This window comes from Drosophila mauritiana, chromosome 3R, assembly GCF_004382145.1.
Source record: "Drosophila mauritiana strain mau12 chromosome 3R, ASM438214v1, whole genome shotgun sequence".
Classification (NCBI taxonomy): Eukaryota; Metazoa; Arthropoda; class Insecta; order Diptera; family Drosophilidae; genus Drosophila; species Drosophila mauritiana.
The window spans coordinates 3,565,615-3,586,601 of record NC_046670.1 but is presented as its reverse complement, the minus strand read 5'-3'; the positions used below and the strand labels follow the sequence as shown (position 1 = coordinate 3,586,601).

At 42.0% G+C, this 20,987-nt stretch overlaps 6 protein-coding genes across 6 annotated transcripts; all 6 read right to left on the bottom strand.

Annotated features, from left to right (window-relative positions):
• Positions 1–190: 190 nt before the first annotated feature.
• On the bottom strand, positions 191–1,080 carry LOC117146003. Its single transcript, XM_033311922.1, has 2 exons — positions 1,062–1,080; positions 191–1,005 (listed from the first exon to the last, which is right to left on the bottom strand). Exons 1-2 carry the CDS (start codon positions 1,078–1,080, stop codon positions 191–193), a joined length of 834 nt encoding a protein of 277 aa, XP_033167813.1.
• A 1,083-nt stretch (positions 1,081–2,163) lies between these two features.
• On the bottom strand, positions 2,164–4,473 carry LOC117145737 (mucin-5AC). The gene is made up of 3 exons (XM_033311498.1): positions 4,455–4,473; positions 3,800–4,397; positions 2,164–3,604 (listed from the first exon to the last, which is right to left on the bottom strand). The coding sequence occupies exons 1-3, from the start codon at positions 4,471–4,473 to the stop codon at positions 2,164–2,166; spliced, it is 2,058 nt and encodes a 685-aa protein (XP_033167389.1).
• An 814-nt stretch (positions 4,474–5,287) lies between these two features.
• On the bottom strand, positions 5,288–6,192 carry LOC117145897. Its single transcript, XM_033311748.1, has 2 exons — positions 5,877–6,192; positions 5,288–5,808 (listed from the first exon to the last, which is right to left on the bottom strand). Exons 1-2 carry the CDS (start codon positions 6,190–6,192, stop codon positions 5,288–5,290), a joined length of 837 nt encoding a protein of 278 aa, XP_033167639.1.
• Positions 6,193–7,965: 1,773 nt separating this feature from the next.
• LOC117144702 lies at positions 7,966–9,596 on the bottom strand. The gene is made up of 3 exons (XM_033310030.1): positions 9,249–9,596; positions 8,568–8,720; positions 7,966–8,509 (listed from the first exon to the last, which is right to left on the bottom strand). Exons 1-3 carry the CDS (start codon positions 9,565–9,567, stop codon positions 8,337–8,339), a joined length of 645 nt encoding a protein of 214 aa, XP_033165921.1. The 5' UTR covers positions 9,568–9,596; the 3' UTR covers positions 7,966–8,336.
• A 1,159-nt stretch (positions 9,597–10,755) lies between these two features.
• On the bottom strand, positions 10,756–12,413 carry LOC117143650. The gene is made up of 3 exons (XM_033308430.1): positions 12,069–12,413; positions 11,339–11,544; positions 10,756–11,282 (listed from the first exon to the last, which is right to left on the bottom strand). Exons 1-3 carry the CDS (start codon positions 12,308–12,310, stop codon positions 10,924–10,926), a joined length of 807 nt encoding a protein of 268 aa, XP_033164321.1. The 5' UTR covers positions 12,311–12,413; the 3' UTR covers positions 10,756–10,923.
• A 5,955-nt stretch (positions 12,414–18,368) lies between these two features.
• On the bottom strand, positions 18,369–20,289 carry LOC117143916. Its single transcript, XM_033308831.1, has 2 exons — positions 19,999–20,289; positions 18,369–19,818 (listed from the first exon to the last, which is right to left on the bottom strand). The coding sequence occupies exons 1-2, from the start codon at positions 20,267–20,269 to the stop codon at positions 19,457–19,459; spliced, it is 633 nt and encodes a 210-aa protein (XP_033164722.1). The 5' UTR covers positions 20,270–20,289; the 3' UTR covers positions 18,369–19,456.
• Between the last annotated feature and the right edge of the window lie 698 nt (positions 20,290–20,987).

Sequence of the window (20,987 nt, the reverse complement as noted above, 5' to 3'; positions counted from 1 at the left end):
TAAATATAATTATTGTATTAATAATAAATCCACTTTTAAAAATATTTTGATTTCACGGATTTTATTTAAATACAGTTGAAATACGAAATACGGAGTAAACTCTTAAAATGGCTTAACCACTCATATACAAATTAAGCTTCCAGGTATTCCTTTTTTGCTTCATGTTATTCGTTTCTTTTATTTTGTTAAATTAGCTTGCAGCAGCAGTTGTCTCATTGTTTTCATTGGTTTCGATCGATTTTAGCACAGTATCACTTTGGTTACTGCTCTCCGACAGCAATCTTGTTGGCTCAGTTGACATTGTAACAGGAGCTTCAGTTGTGGAAGTGGTAGTTGTAGTGGTCGTTGTCTTTCGCCATTTTCCCCTCCACTTTTTCGGGCCATCTTGGCTGACCGGCTTCACTCGACTCCCGATTATCTTGTGCCAATCAGACCCGTTGTCCGGCTGGACAGAGCTTCTAAGTAGATTTTCGGCCATCATCCCATGGAAGCCCATTGCGATTTGGTCATCCACTTTATCCTTGGACGGTCTGCTCATCAGATGTATCTGTGGGTTCAGCATAAAGGGCATCGGATACGGAATATAAACTGGAACAGGATAGAAAACTGGTTGGGCGTTTTGGGTAGTCATTGGTCCCTGGTCGACAAAGCTCTCCCAAATGCCGGGCATCAGCAATAGGTCCTGCATTGAAAATCTCTGTTTTGGTTCATAATTTGGGCCAGCTTTCTGCTTCTGAGGAGGTCGTGTTTTTTTATTTCGCTTTTCTGTAGAAGCCGTTGTAAAACTGGCTGGTGAAATAGTGGTCGCAGAATCTGGAATTACTGTGGTCTCCATATCCTGTTCCGATTTGATTGACTCCCCAAATGCTGGCCTTATTGTGGGATTGGAAAGCACAATCAGTGGAGTTTTGGGATCATCTCCACTAGCTTTCAGCACAGCCAGTAACTGCTCACTGTGCAATTGGCCAATGCATTGCCTAGTAAGGCATACGACAAGGGCTAACACTAAAAATACGTATTTAAATATAAAAAAGTTAAATGTTTAATTATTTTTTACTTACCACTTAAAATTATCTTCATGGCGACATTAAACAAACTGAACCTATTTTTGAATTTTTTCGTTCTTTATACGTCTGCCTTGAGTTGGAAAGTAGGTTACTGGTTAATCAATTCTTTCTAATTTTGCTAATTGACATACTAAATTCTTTAGAACATATACATATGCGATGTTCTCTGTCTAAAAATGGCACAAAAAGTTAACCGTGCATGATGATTAAATTTGTAAAAATATTGATTCATTTCCCTTTAAATTATTATTGATTCATTTCTCTATTTCTTAAAATATAAAAAGGAATGGAAGCTATTTTCGGAAAGCAGAATGTTAAGCGATGTTTCTTCAACAAATATTCTTCATTGCTTCATTGTTTATATCTGATTTGGAAAGAACCCCTTTTAAAAGGCAAATTAAAGCCAAAATATATGAAGTTCGGAATAAAAAAATTGTAGATTGGAAATTAAAGCAAATCGTCGATTTACCATAATTAACGTTATTCATAGTGACTTTTCTAGTTTTCTTGTATTTTGCAAAACCTTCTTTAATTCCACGTTATGATTGGGAAGAAGCGATACACACTACATTTAATGATTGTGTTAATTAATAAGAGGGAAAGTTTATATATGAATTTTGGGATTTTGAAGTTTGTCTGTTGGCCTAGATTCCAAACGCTGAAATTGATACGACACGTTAAAGTTATTTTCTTATTTTTTTTTTTTTTTGTAGACATCTGTTACTATTTACATATAATAACTTATATAACTGTGAATCATAATTTTCTATCGAGTATTTATATATGTACATACTTAAAGCCTTTAATTTGAATTAACAGTTCAGTGTTCAAAATGTTAAAATAAGTAAAAAGTGTTCAATAAATACTAATAACGAAATGAAATTTTATATTAAGTAAGAAACCCCAAATAAATTATTCTTAAAATAGTTTATGAACTTATACCTTAAGGCCATTTAATAATAATCATAGTTTCATACATAAAATTCAATAACTAACAGATATTTAATAGAAATTATATTATTGTTTCATTTTATTAGTTTTTTTGCTTTTGTATTAGAAAATACTCTACTGTATCCATTGAGGCTGATGTCGGACCCTAAGTTGTGGGTGTTGTAGAGGTCGGAATTGCTGTTGATGTTGTTTGGGACTCTGTTGTGGTTGTTGTAGATGTTGGAATTGCTGTTGATGTTGTTGGAGACTGGGTTGTGGTTGTTGTCGACGATGGAATTGCTGTGGATGTTGTCGATGACTCTGTTGTGGTTGTCGTCGATGTTGGAATTGCTGTGGATGTTGTCGATGACTCTGTTGTGGTTGTTGTAGATGTTGGGATTGCTGTGGAAGTTGTCGATGACTCTGTTGTGGTTGTTGTAGATGTTGGGATTGCTGTTGATGTTGCTGGGGACTGGGTTGTAGTTGTTGTCGACGATGTAATTGCTGTGGATGTTGTCGATGACTCTTTTGTGGTTGTTGTAGATGTTGGGATTGCTGTGGATGTTGTCGATGACTCTGTTGTGGTAGTTGTAGATGTTGGGATTGCTGTGGATGTTGTCGATGACTCTGTTGTGGTTGTCGTAGAAGTTGGAATTGCCGTGGATGTTGTCGATGACTCAGTTGTGGTTGTTGTAGATGTTGGGATTGCTGTGGATGTTATCGATGACTCTGTTGTGGTAGTTGTAGATGTTGGAATCGCCGTAGATGTTGTCGATGACTCTGTTGTGGTAGTTGTAGATGTTGGGATTGCTGTGGATGTTGTCGATGACTCTGTTGTGGTTGTCGTAGAAGTTGGAATTGCCGTGGATGTTGTCGATGAACTTCTTGTGGTTGTTGTAGATGTTGGGATTGCTGTGGATGTTGTCGATGACTCTGTTGTGGTTGTCGTAGAGGTCGGAATTGCTGTGGATGTTGTCGATGACTCTGTTGTGGTAGTTGTAGATGTTGGGATTGCTGTGGATGTTGTCGATGACTCTGTTGTGGTTGTCGTAGAAGTTGGAATTGCCGTGGATGTTGTCGATGAACTTCTTGTGGTTGTTGTAGATGTTGGGATTGCTGTGGATGTTGTCGATGACTCAGTTGTGGTTGTTGTAGATGTTGGGATTGCTGTGGATGTTGTGGATGACTCTGTTGTGGTAGTTGTAGATGTTGGAATCGCCGTAGATGTTGTCGATGACTCTGTTGTGGTTGTCGTAGAAGTTGGAATTGCCGTGGATGTTGTCGATGACTCTGTTGTGGTTGTCGTAGAGGTCGGAATTGCCGTGGACGTTGTCGATGACTCTGTTGTGGTTGTTGGAATCGCTGTTGAAGTTATTGGGGACTGTGTTGTGGTTGTCGTCGATGTTGGAATTGCTGTGGATGTTGTCGATGACTCTGTTGTGGTTGTCGTAGATGTTGGAATCGCCATTGAAGTTGTTGGGGACTGTGTTGGGGTTGAAGTTGGAATTGCTGTTGATGTTGTTGGAGTCTGTGTCATGGTTGTTGTAGATGTCGGGATAGCGGGAGATGTTGTTGGGGATCCTGTTGATGTCGGTATAGCAGTGGATGTTGTTGGGGATGCTGTTGATGTCGGTATGGCGGGGAATGTTGTTGGGGATCCTGTTGTTGTCGGTATGGCGGGGGATGTTGTTAGGGACCCTGTTGATGTCGGTATAGCAGTGGATGTTGTTGGGGATGCTGTTGATGTCGGTATGGCAGTGGATGTTGTTGGGGGTCCTGTTGATGTCGGTATGGCAGTGGATGTTGTTGGGGATCCTGTTGATGTAGGTATGGCGGGGGATGTTGTTGGGGATTCTGTTGATGTTGGTATGGCAGTGGATGTTGTTGGGGATCCTGTTGATGTCGGTATGGCAGTGGATGTTGTTGGGGATCCTGTTGATGTCGGTATGGCAGTGGATGTTGTTGGGGATCCTGTTGATGTCGGTATGGCAGTAGATGTTGTTGGGGATCCTGTTGATGCTGGATCTGAGGTTACAGTTGTTGGGAGCCTTGTAGACGTTCTCCTTCTCCTCCACTTTCCCCAAAACCTTTTCAGAGCGAAGTCGGTAGGAGGCTCATCATAATCTTGGTAAATTGCCTCCTTGAATACGTTTCCTTCAGTCGACAATTTATTATCGTTTGTGGCTCTTTGCTTTTCCAATGCTACAATCGGGACCCTATCATTTTTAATAGGAAATTGTTGATTCCCATAGTTTAGTTTGATGGGAATGGGCAATTCCGAACGGAATATTTCTTTCTCTGATAATTGGTCACTGGAACCAACTATCAGTGGTTTTGTTGCGTGATCGATGTCCGCCGTAGAAAAATGTATTCCTAAGAGGCAGACTACCACGGCACTTGCTGAAAAAATAAGATTTTATAGTTTTCACTCACAAGAATATATTTTTATTTACGTACCATAACAAATCGACGCCATGGTGATTCCAAGTCAACTGTAGTTCTCTTCCTAAATTTCTCGTTTTATATGGGCAAACTTGCTGAAATTGGAAAGTTGGTCATTCGAGTCTGTTTCTTATAATTCTGCTAATTGATAGATGTATGGAATATTAGCAAACTTTTTTTTTTAGGAATGCAGACTTTGGCTATATAAGTGTGCATAAACTCTCGACTTCTAGCGTTTTCCAATATCAGTTGATATTGGTAGTGCAAAGGCACTAATCCGAGTTAAAACTATTTGTTCAATTGCATTTGCTTGCAAAGTATTTTGTGTAAATAACGTTGATCAGCAAAAACGATTAGGCATGACCGTCTCGACGTATAAGATATTGGGAGCTATAAAAGTATTAAAAGATAAAACGCTACATAGTTGCAATTTGTGGACGTTGGAGTGCAAGTGCCCAAACTATTTTTGGCAATATAATTAGGAAAAATCACAAAAATCGTAATATCTTTTAAAATTGTGGTTGTGGAAACTTTTTCGTCTGCTTAGGAGTTACCAATATATTACAAAAGAAAAAATTAAATCATATTTTAGGTTTGTGGGATTAATAGTCTTTTATGAAAACCTTGGGCATATTAATCGTACCTAATATCTGACTACTGATTATACACACATATATGCTTGTTATTTAGAAGATCGGAAACGTCTTTGTAACTGTTACATTTGATGTGTTAAAATGCATACAATAAAACTAAAACAATGCTGATTTTGCTGTTGTATTGTGTTTCTTAAAGTACAATAAATTAATAAATTATTAGTTAATGATACTGTCGGTTCCTTTCTAAAATTATTAGATTTGGTTCGCTGATTGATCCACTTTCAGGGACCTAGCATATCCCCCGTAGCCAAAGCCACTGGCAGTACCACCACCACCGCCTCCTGCGGCAAAGTGGGGACTGTGGGAGTGACCTCCATCTTCGTGAGTGACCGAGTGCGAGTGGCTGGAGGTGTAAATTGGCTTAGCCACTATTTCGTATGTGGTGGACTTTCCCCCGCCGCCGGCCAAGCTCTTAAGACCGAGGACTCCAGACAGGGTCAAGGCCATTAAAGCTGTCATCAGAGCCTTTCCGGCCATCAGAGCGATGGCCCCGAGGCCCATGGCCATAAGCATTCCCTTCATCATTACTCCAGCCGCCACCAGGGCCTCCAAGCCTCCTTTCTTGCCGAACTTGTGCTTGCGACCTTCTACGAGGGACTTGTCATCCAGCAGGCGAAATCGTAGGAACCGCGTTTTCAGAAGGTTTTCCAGTTTGGCCACTATATAGCCATTCAAGCGAGTGCTCGGGTCACTGGGATAGCTGCGAGCCACTTCTATATAAAATAGAATAGAATTAACATTTTTTGTCTTTAAACATATGTTTGAGCTTTCCAGAACGTACCTGCCATGAGCTCCGATGTCTTGAGTTCGGTGGCGTTCTCATCCTTGACCACACTGATTCCAGGCAAAACGTTAAGTTCCTCCTGTTCGGCGAGCTTTTCCATGATCTTGACGAACTCGATCTTGAGGCACATCCAACTGAAGGAAGATGCTTCACAGCCACTGAGAAGGCTCTCTGCCCTTTGGGGTTTTCTAATGGTTTCCGGAGCAACTGCAGGCACTTCGGTGGGCTGGACACTGGCAGCCGTGGCATATTTGCACATGAAGGCGAATAGGGCGAAGTAAAAAAGATATTCCAGGGTCTTGGTCAGCAACATCTTCGCTATCTACTGCAATGGGGACTGTTTGTGAGACTGCATCATCTCGATTTTAAGGCCTTCGCTTTTATACCCGCTTCCACTGTTTCCATTCCCATTTCCCTTTCACCAAACCGTGCTCCGTCCGCACTGGGGCCCTTGTGCTTTTCTAATTACCCAAACGATTTGTGGTCGAAATTCTTCCCAGCGCCAGTCAGCTGCGTCCAACTGGGCGGCACTTTCGCTTTCCTCTGCGCCAGCGGTGGAGGTCGGTCTTGCGAAACGGCCGGCTAATTCTGTCACCAAAAGTTCCAGCCAATGAATTCCCCAAGAGTCCGAGAAGAAAACTCTCCCAGACTCGGGAATTCAGGTAATTACAAGTGCCTGATAAACGTCGCGTGCCTCGGACCTTCATAAATTAAGACCCAACATTTTGCCTGCCTAACTGGGACTAACTAACAATTCATTGTTAATTATTACTTCATTTTCATTTGTGTCTGACCCAGCGTCGTTTCGCTACTTTCTTTGCTCGTATTGGCCATGAAGAAATTTATCTTTCCACGCCGAGAATGACCTGTTTAATATTCAGATTACATGCAGTGCTAATGACCAATTGGTTGGTTGACTTTTGATTTTTGCTTTTTGACTAGCAGGTGTCTTATTTTACCAACTGAAATTATAGGGGGTGCTTGGAACGATTATGTAATCTAATCCACTACACTGCTCATTTAAAAACATTGTATTTAATATTGTTTTATATTTATATATATTTATATTGTTTAATATATTCTTATATCTCTGCCCACATTTAGTACATGCCCCGTTTTATGCTTTTATAATATATTTTCATTTTTATTGAAAAGGTAAGACATGTTAGTTCTGGCATAATAAAATTAATTTAAATAAATATTTGTGTGAATTATGTGACAATCTTTTGGATATTGATTGTTGGTGCTTATGGTCCTTTTAATTTTTCTTATATAGCTTATCCTGCTGTACTCTTGGTCGTTGTGGTTGTAGTTGTGGTCCACTTGTTCCTGAATTTTTCACCAAATCTTTCGAACAATTTGGTTCCATTGTTATTGAAAGGCGGGAATCGGAGCTGTCCAACATTTTCCACTTCCTCCACCACAGGGGCAGCTTCAATTGGCTGCTCGGTGTTCACAGCATCAATTTCTGTGCTGAGGGGCTTCCCATCATCCTCGACAGGAAGTGTCCAGGCCAAGGATACCAAAAGGCCAACAATCAAGGCGAATTTAATCTGACAGCCAATGAGTTTGTTGCTTAAGCCGTTCATATTGATTCTGTTGACTTTTGGTCAGCACGAGTGGTGTTTTTATACCAACGCCAAGTGGGACATTTGATTAAAAATCAATTAGGAAGTTGACGCAAAGAAAGCCGCGGGCCCAAACTCAATTTTGCTAATATAATTAAGCGGAAATGTGTCTTCAATGGATTTGTTTTTGCAAGAGGTTCAAGGAAAGTGTTTAAGTTAAGAGGCCACTAATTTCACTTTCCAGATTAGTGCTTAAACTTTTTCTAGTGACTTTTCAGAAAATACCTTTGACACTCAATAAGGAAGCTTTGAGCCAGAAATAATGTAAGTCATTGCCTTTTTAAAAGTATATTACCTGTACATTCCCAAAGTTTGCGACTCGGGCAAAAAGTTTCAAGAGTCTATGGTTTTGCATTTGATGAATCATTTTTATTCAATTGCTTTAAGTTGTATGAATAAATACTTAGTAAGTAAGCTCTTTAGCAGGCATAATCTTCGTTGCTTTCGATGAACCTGAGTGACATGTACGACCGCTAAGAGACATGTGGATGTGGAAATGTGCAATAAATATGGCGCAATCATTGATTGGCCGTAGTATCCTTAAGCATTGTCCTTTGGGCTAGCCAAGAGTCGAGGGACCGTTTCAATAGTTCTCTTTTTTTGTGATTTTTTTTGGTATGTCGCAGCTAACTAACTAAATGTAACTAAATAATTATTGACTACGAATTAGGCCATTCTTCAGGAAAGTCTTAGAGGGATAGGTTGTGGAAATGGGGATGAAGTGGGAGGAAGTTGAAGAAGGGAGTCGCTTTGGTAGGGTAAGATATAGCAGGTGAAAGATTGAGGCTAGAACAGAGTGGGATGGATGGATCGGTGGGCGTTTTCCGGCTTAGAAGGGCTGGGCCAGACCATAGTGGTTGTAGGCCAGATCGGCGGCTCCTGCCTGACCATTGCGGCTCCAGTCGGAGTGCACGATGTCGGCGTTCAGTGGGCTGCCGGTGATGTAGGCAGTGGTGATGTGTTCCTTCTTCTTGGCCAGCAGATCCTTGAAGAAGGTGGCACCTGTGCGGGAAATGTGGGTAAAAAGTGCTTTTCCTGAGATCACTAAAAGTAAACTCACCAGCCAGGATGAGGGCCAGGAAGGAGATGGCCAGAGCCTTCAGCGAGATGAACTTGATGATGGTGAACATAATCTTGACAACGACGGCCTTCTTCAGCTTCAGGGCCAAAAGAAGGGGCAGCAGCATCTTCTTCATGCGCTTGCTGCGGGACTCTGTTTATTCCGGGAGGGAGAAAGTAAAGAGAAAGCGGGGTTTTAGCCATGCTCCTAAAAGTATACAACGCCTGGCAGTCGAGTGAAAGCTTTCACTTCGCTTCTCGTCAGCGCAACTGAGTGTGCTAGTAGTTTTGCTTTTGGCAGTTGGCTTTGTGCACAGTGGAGTGGACCTTAGTACTTTTAGCCTTGGTAAGTAGACTTTGAAGTGTTCGTTGACCGTAAAGAACATGAACGACTTGAGAGCCGGGACGGTTTACCAAAGCTATTCAAAGCTATTATGTGCGCACGATTGCCTCTGTTTTTGTAGTAATTAATAAAAATGTAACCTTTAACTTGTTTAAAATTATTTCAAAGTTCTTTGGCTATCAACTCACGGACTTACTAACATTCTACCAATTTATGTCTCTTTATATTAAATATCTAAGATATTCAACGCAATATGAAAACTTTAAAAGCATGCATTTTTCTTTTTCTTGTTCAATCTATATTCTATGTTTTTCGAATAAAGGAACCAAGATCACTCACCATCCATGGCGCGTCCGGTGTACTCGTTCTCGGCGTTCTCGTCCTGCTCATCGCCGGAGAAGGAGAGGTTCAGCTCGTGGGTCTCCAGGTAGCGCTCGGCGCGGTCCTCGAAGGACTCGACGGCCTTGGATGCACCGAAGCTACGGCCCGACTCCGATCGGTCGATCCTCAGACCGCCGAACAGCGCGACGGACTCCTCGCCGTCCAGTCGGTTCAGCATGTTGACCAAGTCCCGCTCGGTGTTGTCCTGGGAGGGAAGGGCCATGGAGCCGCACACAAGGCTGGCCAGCAGCACTACACATACGAATTTCGCGCACATTTTGATTAGCACTTGGGGGTGTCTTGACTTTGAGTGGGTTATAATCCTTGGGACGGCTGCCTGGAGCTGGTGAGTGCTGCCGATGTGAACGGGAATCGCTTTGTGATTAATTGAATGCACTGCCCCCGCGTTTTATACCATTTCGATTCGACGTCGATTGACCAATTTTGTGGCTAGAAATCGCGTGGCAGGCCAAAAATCCAAAACGCACCGCTCGCCGCTGCAATAACAATAACAATACCGAACGGCAATACCAAAAATCCAAAAACAATTTATGCAAAGCATATGCGTATGCTACCTGGCCGGCAGTTTCTTGACCATATTTCCACGCACGTCGCGATGTCAACGAAAGGGAAGTGGCCAGTGGCCAGTGGTCGGCCGGCTGAATATTATTTTTTGTATATACCATACATATATTTTATATAAGCAAGTGGCCCGATTTCGGGTGCTCGGCCGTTATCCGTATCCTAATTGGCATTCAATGGAGTCGCCGGGGCTACGTGTTCGGATTGCCTGTGCCAGATTCTTGGCCGGTTGTTCCTCTCCATTAGCTCCATTAGGGCTCGCGGTGGAGAGGAGATTTTAGTGGTGGATCTGCGAGACCCACCCGTATTTGGTATGCCCTGCCGGTGGTGACTTAATGCACACTTTGGCCCAGTTAGTTACTCTGGCGCTTTCAACGCTTTCGATTTCATTCTCCCTTTGTCAAGTGGCGTTCGTGGCTTGTTTTCTATTTCAATTGCTTCTAAATCTGTCTGTGAAAGAAAGCTGAATTGTAGCACATCGCCGCATATATCTCTTTTCAATCGCAAAGTGACACTTTTATGAGCATAAGTAGAAAGTTTCTGGCAAACAATTAACATGCCGAACGGCCGTCACATGGCCACTAGAAACTCCAATTATGAGCAGGCCACAAACTTGCCAAAAAACTAAATCCCCAGCTTATCAGCTCTTTTTCTCAACGTTTTTCTGTGTTCTTTTGGGGTTTTTTTTTTTGGTTTTTTTGGTGTTCAGCAACAGAACCTGCCACAAGTTTTAATTGCCAGCCGCAAACTTGTTGCCGCCCAGCGAACAAAGTTCCACATATTTGTTTTGGGGTCTGTCAGCATTTCAATTAAGCCCTGGGAAACTGGGAAAGTCTGTGGCCACAGGTGAGCACTGCCCACGTGCGTGGATTTGCGGATTATATTTTTTTTCGGGTGCAATACTCTTGGTTTTATTCAAACATTCGACTTGACTTGCGGGTGCTGTGTGCGTGGTGTGTCAATAAATTAGTTAATTACATTTCGAATAAATTACTACAGGCTAATGGTTTCAAAACGAAGGCACATCTGTTGGAGCTGTCTCCCAGCGCTTCTACTGCTGCTGCTGGCCGGCGTAGGCCAACTGCTGGGCATCGGACCCATCCTCGCTGATGCTGCGGGCATAGGGATAGGACGAGGAGGCTCCCGAGCTCCAGCCGGCGCTGGCGGGTGCGGACCAGGCGTTCGAGTTGTAGGCTCCGGCGAAGGAGTTGCCTCCGAACTTGTTGCCGAATCCGCCCAGGAGACGGGAGCCGCCGACCAGGATGGCCAGGAAGAAAGCCAGCTTGGCCACGATCACGGCCTTGAAGGTCAGCAGAGCCAGGAAACCGAGCACCAGAGGAATGACGGCGAACAGCTTGGCGCCAATGGCCAGAGCAACGGGTCCCAGCATCTTCTTGATCTTGCCACGGCCTGCGATTGGATGTTAGGTAACTATGTTTTATATCGCATCCCAAGTCAAAACCCACCTTCATCGAGGGCACGAGCCACCTGCTGGGTGGTCTCAGCGGGCAGCTTGAACTCCAGGTTGTGGGTGCTCAGGAAATCGGCGGCGCTAGAGACGGCCAGATCCACTAGACGACCAGTACGCTCATCGGCATTCTGGGGCAGCTCGGCATAGACATCCTGCTCGCTCATCGATTTTCCAGTGCGGGAAACGGGACTGGCGGGATCCCTAAAATGATATTGTAATTTATAAATACTTTTTCACACTTACTTAACTTTTATGACAACTTATATCCCGAATGCCGTAAATGGCTTATTATACCACTTATTATTTTACTGTCATAATTTTTGGAATGATGTAAGAAATGGTGCCCTAAGATTGCATTTTTTAGCATTAATTATGAAGTGTTTTTTGCCTTAGTCTTGGCTCACCATTTAAATCTATAAATTAGTAAGAAAATGGGTATCAGAATCTTAGAATGTCATAACTGTTGTTTTGTCTAACTATCTATTAACTAATTTCTCAAAATTTATTTTTAATTGCCTTTTCTATCTAAATAGCTTTCCTACATATCTTGATATCATAATGTCATTTTAAGTAGCTTTCCCAGCCAACTTTTGTGATGCAACCACTGCTTTAACTAGCACGGATTGAAGATTTTATCGGGCACGTTCTGCTTTTGGTTTCAGTTTCGCTTTCGATTTGAGTTTTGTTTCAAGAACCAGTCACTTTCACTGTTAACAAACACACACCTCTGGAAGGTGACTCCACTGGCCAGCTCGATGTTGTTGCTCCTGGCGGCGCGGTTGAGGGCGGTGATGCCCTTGACGGCCAGGCAGGTGGCCATGTCGTCGCTCTCCAGACAGGCGCCAAGATACCGGGCGGCCCGGCCCAGGGTATTGTCGCCCTCGACCTGGTTGTCTTGAACACTGGGCGCGGCGAAGGCGCAGCTGGCCGCCAAGAGGGTCACACAAGCGATGGCAAACACTTTCATTTTCGATCGATTGGTATATAGACGCGGTTAATCCTTGCTAATATAGCTGATCCGGGGTTTCGATTCTGGAGATCGGGCTGCTGCTTCTCTGAGGGAGCGCTGAGATGAGTTTGATGTATGCGTCTCCGGACATCTAGCCTTATATATTGGGCCTCAGCCGCTCGGTCGGCGTCGCAGTCGGTGCGCATTACAAAACAATTCAAAAGTAAATTAAATAAAGCCCGGCGAGAGACGGCGGAAGTTATGGCCAAGACGCGAAAAGAGCGAACTCCGAATTGGAGACAGGGCCCAAAAAAAAAGAGTCGCAGACGCAGCCGCAGCCGCATAAATCTAGAGAACGGCGGGGAAACAAAGTCAACTTGTTTGTTAAGTGAACATGTTCATTTCGAGCTGCCTTTTTTTCGGCAGCGCCGCTCCGGCGACGTCGTCATCCGTCAACGTTGGCGTCGCGGAGAGAGAAACTCGCACTTGGACTTGGTCTTGGTCTTGGTCTTGGCCATTGGCCAAAAAGGGGCGCCCTGGAGTAAACAGTCGGCCTATTGGCTAAGGTCTGCACGGCGACAAAAATCAGCTGGCTTACATAACCGAGGTGGTCCACGGAATCACTTGTAACCGCATTCCTTGCGTTGTCTTGAACCCCGAAAAGTCTCAGATTATTGAAACCAAAAAGTGGTGCTCATTTAGAAGCTATTTGAAATCTAGTTGGGCACAATTTATAAAATGTATTATGAGATCATGTGTTTAAGATTGAATGGATAACGTGTTCCCTAATACAATGACATTATTGACAAAAAACAGTAAACATGTTCTTATATTTAGTTGATTACACAAATTACCTCGATATTAAAAGGCAAAGAATGAATCATGTTAAAGGTATTATCAATACCTGCCCTTTTAAAGATCACCTGTATTTAAGCAAAGAGAAATGGGAAAACATTAACAAAAATATCATTTTAAATATTAAAAAAACAAATATCTCATATTTAAGACAAGAAAGAGTAATTTCTCATCATCATAAAGCACAATTAAGCTTTAAAGGTCTTGAGATCAAAAACCACACAGAAAATGTTTTTTTTTTACAAAAAGGCAATGACTCCGCATTTTTCCGCGGTGTAGGTGGTCGAAGCGTGAGCATGGGCTTTGGGCCCCCACGGACACGCCCTCAATGAAGCTGGGGCCCTGGTGTTTACCGGTGGTCTGAGCCCTCGGCTTCGCGTTTGCGCCCAGCTTTCATCCGACTCTCGCAATGGCCAAGTCACATATTTGCTAATTTACTGACGCTTCTTAACCGATCCGGTTGCCGTATATTTCACGCAGCCCATTGTGGAACGCAAAAATATGTTTTTCTCTTTCTCCGGCTTAAAATGGGTCAGTCTTATTTGCCGTACTTGTTTTTATTATTGTTGGGATATGGTGAAATAGTGTTTAGCACTTCGATGATTGAACTGGACTGTGTGGCGAATGTGTCTATGTGGTAATAATTGAAAGTTAAGTGGTTGGCTGTGTGGATGGAGCAGGAGGTCATTGAGAATTTATATAACAAGCTGAAAGGAATTTGCACTAACAGAGAGAATGATAAATAGCCTTGGGGCAGGTGTTTAAAACAGCATTTCCTTTATCTTTTATATTATCGATTCGCCAAGGAGCTAATTTTTAAAGCACACATACTACTGAGGATGAACAAGTTAGGAATGAGCTATTTACTGAAAATAAAATAATAAATAAGGTAAGGAATAAATTTAAGTTCTTAGAATTTAATTCCACTTATATTTTATATCCCACTTGTTGGGTTTTTTCAGCTGACAAGGATAATTTCATTTGCATGCCTTAGGACATATCAGTATTAATTCACTATCTATATCTCAAAGGCAATTTTTGCAATGAAAACCCAAAAGAAGTGTGAGAATGGACAGGCAGAATTTGAACTGTTGCCTTCTTTGGAATTCTGCAAGCAACTCGCAAATGTATTATATCTAAGACTAAATCTGCACTCAATTCCCAAACGATATAGTTTCTCCAGCGACCTGAGACATTTCTACCAAGCAAAGCTCATCAAATGGCAGTGTGAATTTTATGATTCATCCATTCAGACATCCAGCAATGCCAGCCATCGATGATTTTCCCAGTCACGTTCTGCTATCGCGGCCTCCTGCATTGTGGCCATTTATGTTGCTAGCCGAGTTTCTCTGCCGGCATTGCATCGTAAAATCTTGCGTTTCCGACAAAAGATCTTCACTATAAAATCGAAACAACTTCAATTTTTGGCAGCAACAAAATTTGTATTTTTATTGTCCCGCAGCAGCTTATTAAAGGCAGTCCATTCAGCGGAGGGGAAGAAACGGCCTCACTCACTTTCATTTATATTACAACGAAATGCGACACTAAATGTTGCCTGCCCTCAATGTTGTTGCCCGCCTTTTTGCTGCGCTGTTGTTGTTTTTCTGTTGCTTGTTGTCTTGCTTATTGTTATTGTTATTGCCGGCTGATTGTTGCTGGGCAAACCAGCCGCGGGCGGCGGCTTGTCACACGCTGCGTATGAGTGACGCGCCTTTATTTTCGGTTATTGTTTTAGCCGCGTAAAACGGCCAAAAGCGGCCCAAAAAAAAAAGAAAGTGTGCTAGGCATGCCTTATTGGGCATATTTCGCCCCATGATTCACTTGCTGCGCCAATTTGCATAGTTCCCCGGAGTCCAGATTGCACTGCGGCGGCATTTCATTCATGGTGATGAAGATGATCATAAGCCACATGCCAATGGCTTGGCTCATACGCGATCCACTTTTTCGCCTTCATTCATACGATTCAGGCGATTCGCGTCATCGTTTTCGTGAGTGAAAGTTATGTAATTTCGGCGTAAAACCGAACCAAACAAAATTTTGCAATCTGCAGTGCTCACTGCTAAACCGGATGGATCGACGGATAAATGCCCGGGGACCTCCAACGCGCAGCCAATAATGTGTCGGGTTTTATTACCCGCCTAACTGTCAAATCAAACAAAATTTCTAAATGCCAATCAATAAACAATTTCTCTTTTCTTCGTTGCGGCTTTTTGGTTTCTGCCCCCAAGAACTGTCACTGTTGCACATAAAAAAAAGTATCGTTATTTCGATACGTACATTTTAAGAGAAGTGTTTTTAAAGGACCTCATCTTGTTAGTCATACAAATTTAATACAATTTTACCATATTCATACAAACTTATATTGCTAAGATAAGGTAAAATATTTGACACTTTGTGGTAAGTAAAGAATTTCTGCGGAATTCTTAATTATTAGATACACAAATTTTGAACTACATGATGTTCTTGATAAAAATTACAAATGTTAAAATAAAAAATAAAAATATTTTGTGTTTTGTTACATGTGAAAGTGGGGTAGTTTTAACTAAAATTACTAATTAAATGCATAACTTAAACAATGCATTCTTTTATATAATATATTTATTAGGCTGACTAATATTTCTCTGTGATAAAATTTCCCAAGATTTTTTTCTGCGAGACCTTACCCCCCTGTTAAAGCCTTTCTGACAGCAGCCTGTTGGGCATTTATTATTTACACAAAGTCAATTAGCTCCGTTTCATTTGTGCGCTTTTCGGTTTGCGATTTGTTGCTGGCCGTCGCTCAATTAGCCGGCAACAAGTTGCCATAAATCGATAGCCGCTTTCCTCCCACTTGGCCATGTGGGTGTGGCAGGTTGGCCATACAGCTATCCGTCGAGCTCTCTTTCGGACCATGTGTGTTTGATTTTCAAATTAGCCGGCTCGGATCGCTTCGAATTTCGAGGCTTTGCAGGCTCGTTTTTTTATATTTTTGGGCAGCGTACGTTCTACTGACCCATTTGCGTGTGTTTTCATCGAATATCAGCCAACGGAATGCCAGCGGCATTATTGGAATTCCAACGCAATGGGGGAGAAATAAATCTGCGGAGCAGGGAAAATTACACGCAGCTTGTATTGGGTAAGAGATAGAAATTTATTTCGTTCGAGTCGAATGCCAAAATGGCAAAATAGTTGGAATTGGCAGCCGTTGTGTACTGTGTGAACTCTAAGCCTTGAACATGTGCCTTCAAGATATCAAAAACTTTCTTCCAATGATTTGATGGAATTTAAAATTGAAATAAACGTTAATATGCCAAGCAGGAAAACTCCAGTATATGAAAGGCTATCTACACGAAATTTGCACGAGAAGGAGTTGTGTTTGTTTTAATAACTTTTTACTCAGCTCTTTGCTCTTTGTTTAAGGACTTTAACAATTCTGCTGCTTAAATATTATAAAGTATTTTCAGGGGAAATTGTTTATATAACGTGGCTTGGCAAGTCCTTTATTGATTTCTACTCCTAGTGATTTAAAATGCTGGTACAGCTTACCCTTGGTACCCAAGTTCAAGGAATTCTTAAATTGGGGATGCTTTTGTATCTTTGCCAAGCACAGATACAGCCACACGAATTTCGTCATCCGCCGCAAGCACATAATTTATTCCCATCTGCAAACACAAAAGTATCCGAACCACAGCCAAATTATGTCTTTTTAAGCTTTTTGGGTTAAGCGCTGAAATGCCATCAGGTGAAATTGATTTTCTTTTCATTTGCGCAAATATGAAATGTCAATATTGTGCGTAGTCGTTGCTGTCATTGTCGCTCGGCTGAGAAAGTGCAGCGCCAACATAAAGCGTTTTCCATGCATTGAGCGGATATATCCATAAACATATACTCGCATATATATAAACGTAAACGTTTTTTTTTTTTTTTGTATCTCAAAGGTTTCTTTGGTTCGGCGCTAGTTATGCTATTTTCATTTAAAAAATTCATAGCCATTACCTGCGGGCACACTGCGGTTCAAAGCCAAAACAAATTCAATTCACTTTGCCACGAGAGCTAGGGCACTTGCCATTTTTGGGACGGCGACATTTATATATATTATTTATACTCTAGCAAGGGGTACTCTAGACCATCGCATGATTGGACACCTCAAAGGAATTTTTTAAATTGTTCACTTTATCTGCCGAATTCTTGTATGAAACTTATCGGGCATACAAAGTCGATTTTATTATATGAATTTAATATTACATTAAATGAGTAAGTGAGTTAAAAATACACTTTTCTGCATTAATTTAAGCTTGTAACCAGATGAACTTAACTTGCAAAGTAAGAAGTAGCTCTCACATAACTTTGATGAATTAAATAAATAATTTAAGACCACAAGGGTATTTTAAATCTCGTCTTCCCAAACCTGCCATTATTTTCCGTTTTTTTTTACCCATTTTTGCCTGCTGAAAAAATATGACAAAGTGCGCCTGTGGGATCACTTTTAGTCCGAGCTCTGGCCTAAGTATAAACGCTTTGTTTAACCCATCTGGCTGGGCCAAAAGAAAGTGAAATTGATGACACAAATACGCAGACAACAAATACGAGGCAGTGTCTATGCTAAATGGCCTGGTTAAGTAATCTCGTGAGAGCCGCAAACATTGCGCAGTCAGCGAAGCTGAGAATGTTGTTAATAGCCAAGGTAGAGATGCGATGACAAAGACCGCCCGACGGCTTCCCTTCGCCTTCCCCTTCCCCTTCCCCTCCGCCATCGCCTTTTCCCAGTTTAATTGCCCAGCTCTCCGGTCTCAACTTCACTTTCAACGTCTCACTTAGAAAGAAAGATACGCCCTGTTGTTGATCGATCTGTTAGATACGCGACAGGCATGCGCATACCGGGGTCGCGTATCTGCTGTCTTGTATCTCGTGTCTACCAACCGCTGATGTATCTTTGGACCGCCCCTGCCACACTTGCAATTGTCTATTTGCTTTGGGCGCCCTACAACTTTCACTTGGGGCGTGGAAACGGAGGCGCGATTTGCGTAGGCTGCTAACATCAATTCAGGCAACCACGACGCCTTAGCACGTAATGGGGTCCTCGTTTTGGATCAGCATTTATGGCCAATTTTTGTTTTAAGCAAATGATTAAAAATTCAATCTTATCTTAGGCTTTTATTATTAAGTTTTAAGGGTCAAATAAACTGACTCAAAAGTTGTTATTTGCTAATAACTTAACAATTAAATATAAATAACATTGTATTTGATTTATTTTTGTCTTCATAAGCATAACTGGAAAATGAGTAATGATTTCTTAAGTGCAAACTTTTAATGTTGATATAAGGATTAAGATATAAATATTATTACTCAGAATCACTAGCGAGGCAAATTAAACACTTGCGTTATATTCGTCTGTCCGTATGAACGACGAGTTTTTGGGAACTATAATATCTAGAGTAACGGGTATATATTAAGTTATGAATTCGATAATAGTGTTCTTTTACTTTTTTCAATGTAGTTTAATTTTATGATATTATATGAAATTTTATTGATTTTTTCCTATTTATATCTTATTTTTGTTTAATATAGTAGTGATATTTTTATTTTTTGTTATTTGTAATTTTGTAGTTGTCCATATTTCATCTTCCACTCCTGGAGTTAAAGACTTTGCGCCACCCATGTCGTGAATCGTTGCTCTTGGTTGCACCGGCTGCAGCCCGATGATTGATTTGTGTCAACCTGTTTGTTGACTTTAGTTTTCGGTCGTGCTCTTTACATAAGTCGATTGTCGGCGGTTATTGCAACAGGCACTTGCGGAAGTAACGCTGCCAAAGCTACGACATTGCCGGCTTGGCTCTGGTCACTGGTCGATGGTTTGGGTTTTGATGGGATTTGAGGGCTGACCGACGGTGCGCATGCGCAATAAACCGTTTTGTGCATAACGGAACCGCAGTGCTGTTAATTTTCGCGCTGCGTGTACGCTGCTGAATTCGTCAACGGGTCGGCTACGTAACGTCGTCAAAGTCGGGCAAGTCATGTGCTAATTAATCGTTGATGAAGCTGGGAGTTACGTTGCCCTATTTGTCAATTGGCCAACACTATACCGGAAAACTGATGTTTGTAGTAATGGTCAATATGATGAGATATGATTTCAAATTAACGCTACATTAACATTTGCTATTTACATTAATTCTTCTGCACCAAGTGTTGCGGTATATTTTAGAGTTGCCCTTCACTTGCGAAACTAAATGTAACAGGCCTGAATGCCTGAAATGTAACAGGCATTGAGTTTTAGTACTTTAAATAAAATTATTTTTGTTTTCCTCACGCTCACTTTCGTTTCTAACTAACCTATAAAAATGGCTTGTACAAGTTAGGGTCTTTGGAGACCAGTGGTATAAAGGACTGTCGAATGGGCATCCAACTGCTTCCGCTGGAGGATAAATCACTGGCGTGTAATCCTTTAACGAGTGGTGCATGAGAGTGAATTATCTCCAGGCGATCGTGTGCATGTCCTCCAGACAAAATCCATTTCAGAGCCAAAATACCCGATGTAACTAATGCGATTTTGCCCATGACAAACGACGAGGTCGAAAGCGCCGTCAGCCATTTCAAGATCAAGGGTAGCAAAACTACTTTGGCAACGGCTACGGCAGCCAGAAGCGGATACACCATTTTCATGAGCTTCTTTTGCTTTTTGTGTTTACCACGACCTGCGGAAAAAGAAAATAAATATATTGTTATAATGGAAGTTTAATCATAGGCCAGTTAGGATAGACCCATCTGTCCCTTCTTTAACTCTCTCCTTTACAGGAAGGTCTTTGGGTTTCAGTTTTATGAAGATCAAAGATAAATGTAACTTTCTATATATGAGGAAGATGCCTTTAACCCACCTTCGGTAGACCAGGTCTCCAGCATATTGTTCACTTCCTCTGGGCTCAAATCGTCTGTGATCAGGCTGTGCAACTGCGTTTCGGCCATCGATAGCCAATGGCGCTCGACTCGCTGCCGCTCCTCGGCGGCAGCTTCCTGCTCAGTGTCCTGCTCAACGGCGGCCACGATTGCACCACCCATCTGCACCACCGGTGGTAGGGTGTAAGCTCCACCGAAGGACACCAGCAGGAGCAGGTGAAGAACGGCGATTGAAATCGAAGACTTGAACATGTTTACACCGTTGCACCGTTCTCAGACGACTGATCAAAAGTGGGTGCCCACTGCAGACTACTGCTAATGGGGCACTCTCTTCGTTGCACTCCGCTGCATTTCAATTCAATTGGGTATCTGTATATTCTTGGCCAATTGATGGCCACTCTGTACCGCTATCGCTTCTCCATTGCACTGAAAGAAAGTCATTAGTTGACGAAAATTTCTTTAATGAGTCATTTTATTCAGCATTGTAAATCCTATTACATACGATATGCCGATTATTAGCATATTTCATAAAGAGTACTGCTCCTCAAAAAAGCTTAAATTCATTCGATTTTTATCTTTTATCTTACCTTTTAAGGTAAATACTCGAACATCCAGAGCTGAATAATTCATTCGTGATTTATGATTCTGATTTTTCTGAAGTGTTCTAACTTGGTTTCGCTGATTCTGTTTTGCACCGCCGATTCAGTTTTACTTGAGCGTGAACGGACACATTAAATTTTCCCTGCCTTAATGAACGGCTCACCGCCGACGTTTCACTGTAACTGTGTTTACTGTGCTTGTTACTGGGTTGTGTGCACCGCTCTTGTCGGGGGTCAATTGCTCCGACCATCACCATCAACAAGTAAAAACTCTTCATTATCGTCGGAAGGCATTTTCTCTGTGCGCTTCGGTTCACTTGCTCTTTTTGTTTGGCAGCCAGGTTTTTCCATTTCTATGCTGTTGGTGCACG

Coding starts and splice junctions, on each gene's coding strand:
- LOC117145897 (XM_033311748.1), bottom strand. CDS start 6,192: ATGTTGCTGACCAAGACCCTGGAATATCTTTTTTACTTCGCCCTATTC. Junction 5,809..5,876: donor GACATCGGAGCTCATGGCAG/GTACGTTCTGGA, acceptor TATTTTATATAG/AAGTGGCTCGCAGCTATCCC.
- LOC117143650 (XM_033308430.1), bottom strand. CDS start 12,310: ATGAAAGTGTTTGCCATCGCTTGTGTGACCCTCTTGGCGGCCAGCTGC. Junction 11,545..12,068: donor AGTGGAGTCACCTTCCAGAG/GTGTGTGTTTGT, acceptor ATATCATTTTAG/GGATCCCGCCAGTCCCGTTT. Junction 11,283..11,338: donor GGCTCGTGCCCTCGATGAAG/GTGGGTTTTGAC, acceptor ATCCAATCGCAG/GCCGTGGCAAGATCAAGAAG.
- LOC117144702 (XM_033310030.1), bottom strand. CDS start 9,567: ATGTGCGCGAAATTCGTATGTGTAGTGCTGCTGGCCAGCCTTGTGTGC. Junction 8,721..9,248: donor CACCGGACGCGCCATGGATG/GTGAGTGATCTT, acceptor CGGAATAAACAG/AGTCCCGCAGCAAGCGCATG. Junction 8,510..8,567: donor CCTGGCCCTCATCCTGGCTG/GTGAGTTTACTT, acceptor TTTCCCGCACAG/GTGCCACCTTCTTCAAGGAT.
- LOC117145737 (XM_033311498.1), bottom strand. Junction 3,605..3,799: donor TCAACAGGATCCCCAACAAC/ATCCACTGCCAT, acceptor ATCCCCAACAAC/ATCCACTGCTATACCGACAT.
- LOC117143916 (XM_033308831.1), bottom strand. CDS start 20,269: ATGTTCAAGTCTTCGATTTCAATCGCCGTTCTTCACCTGCTCCTGCTG. Junction 19,819..19,998: donor GGAGACCTGGTCTACCGAAG/GTGGGTTAAAGG, acceptor CTTTTTCCGCAG/GTCGTGGTAAACACAAAAAG.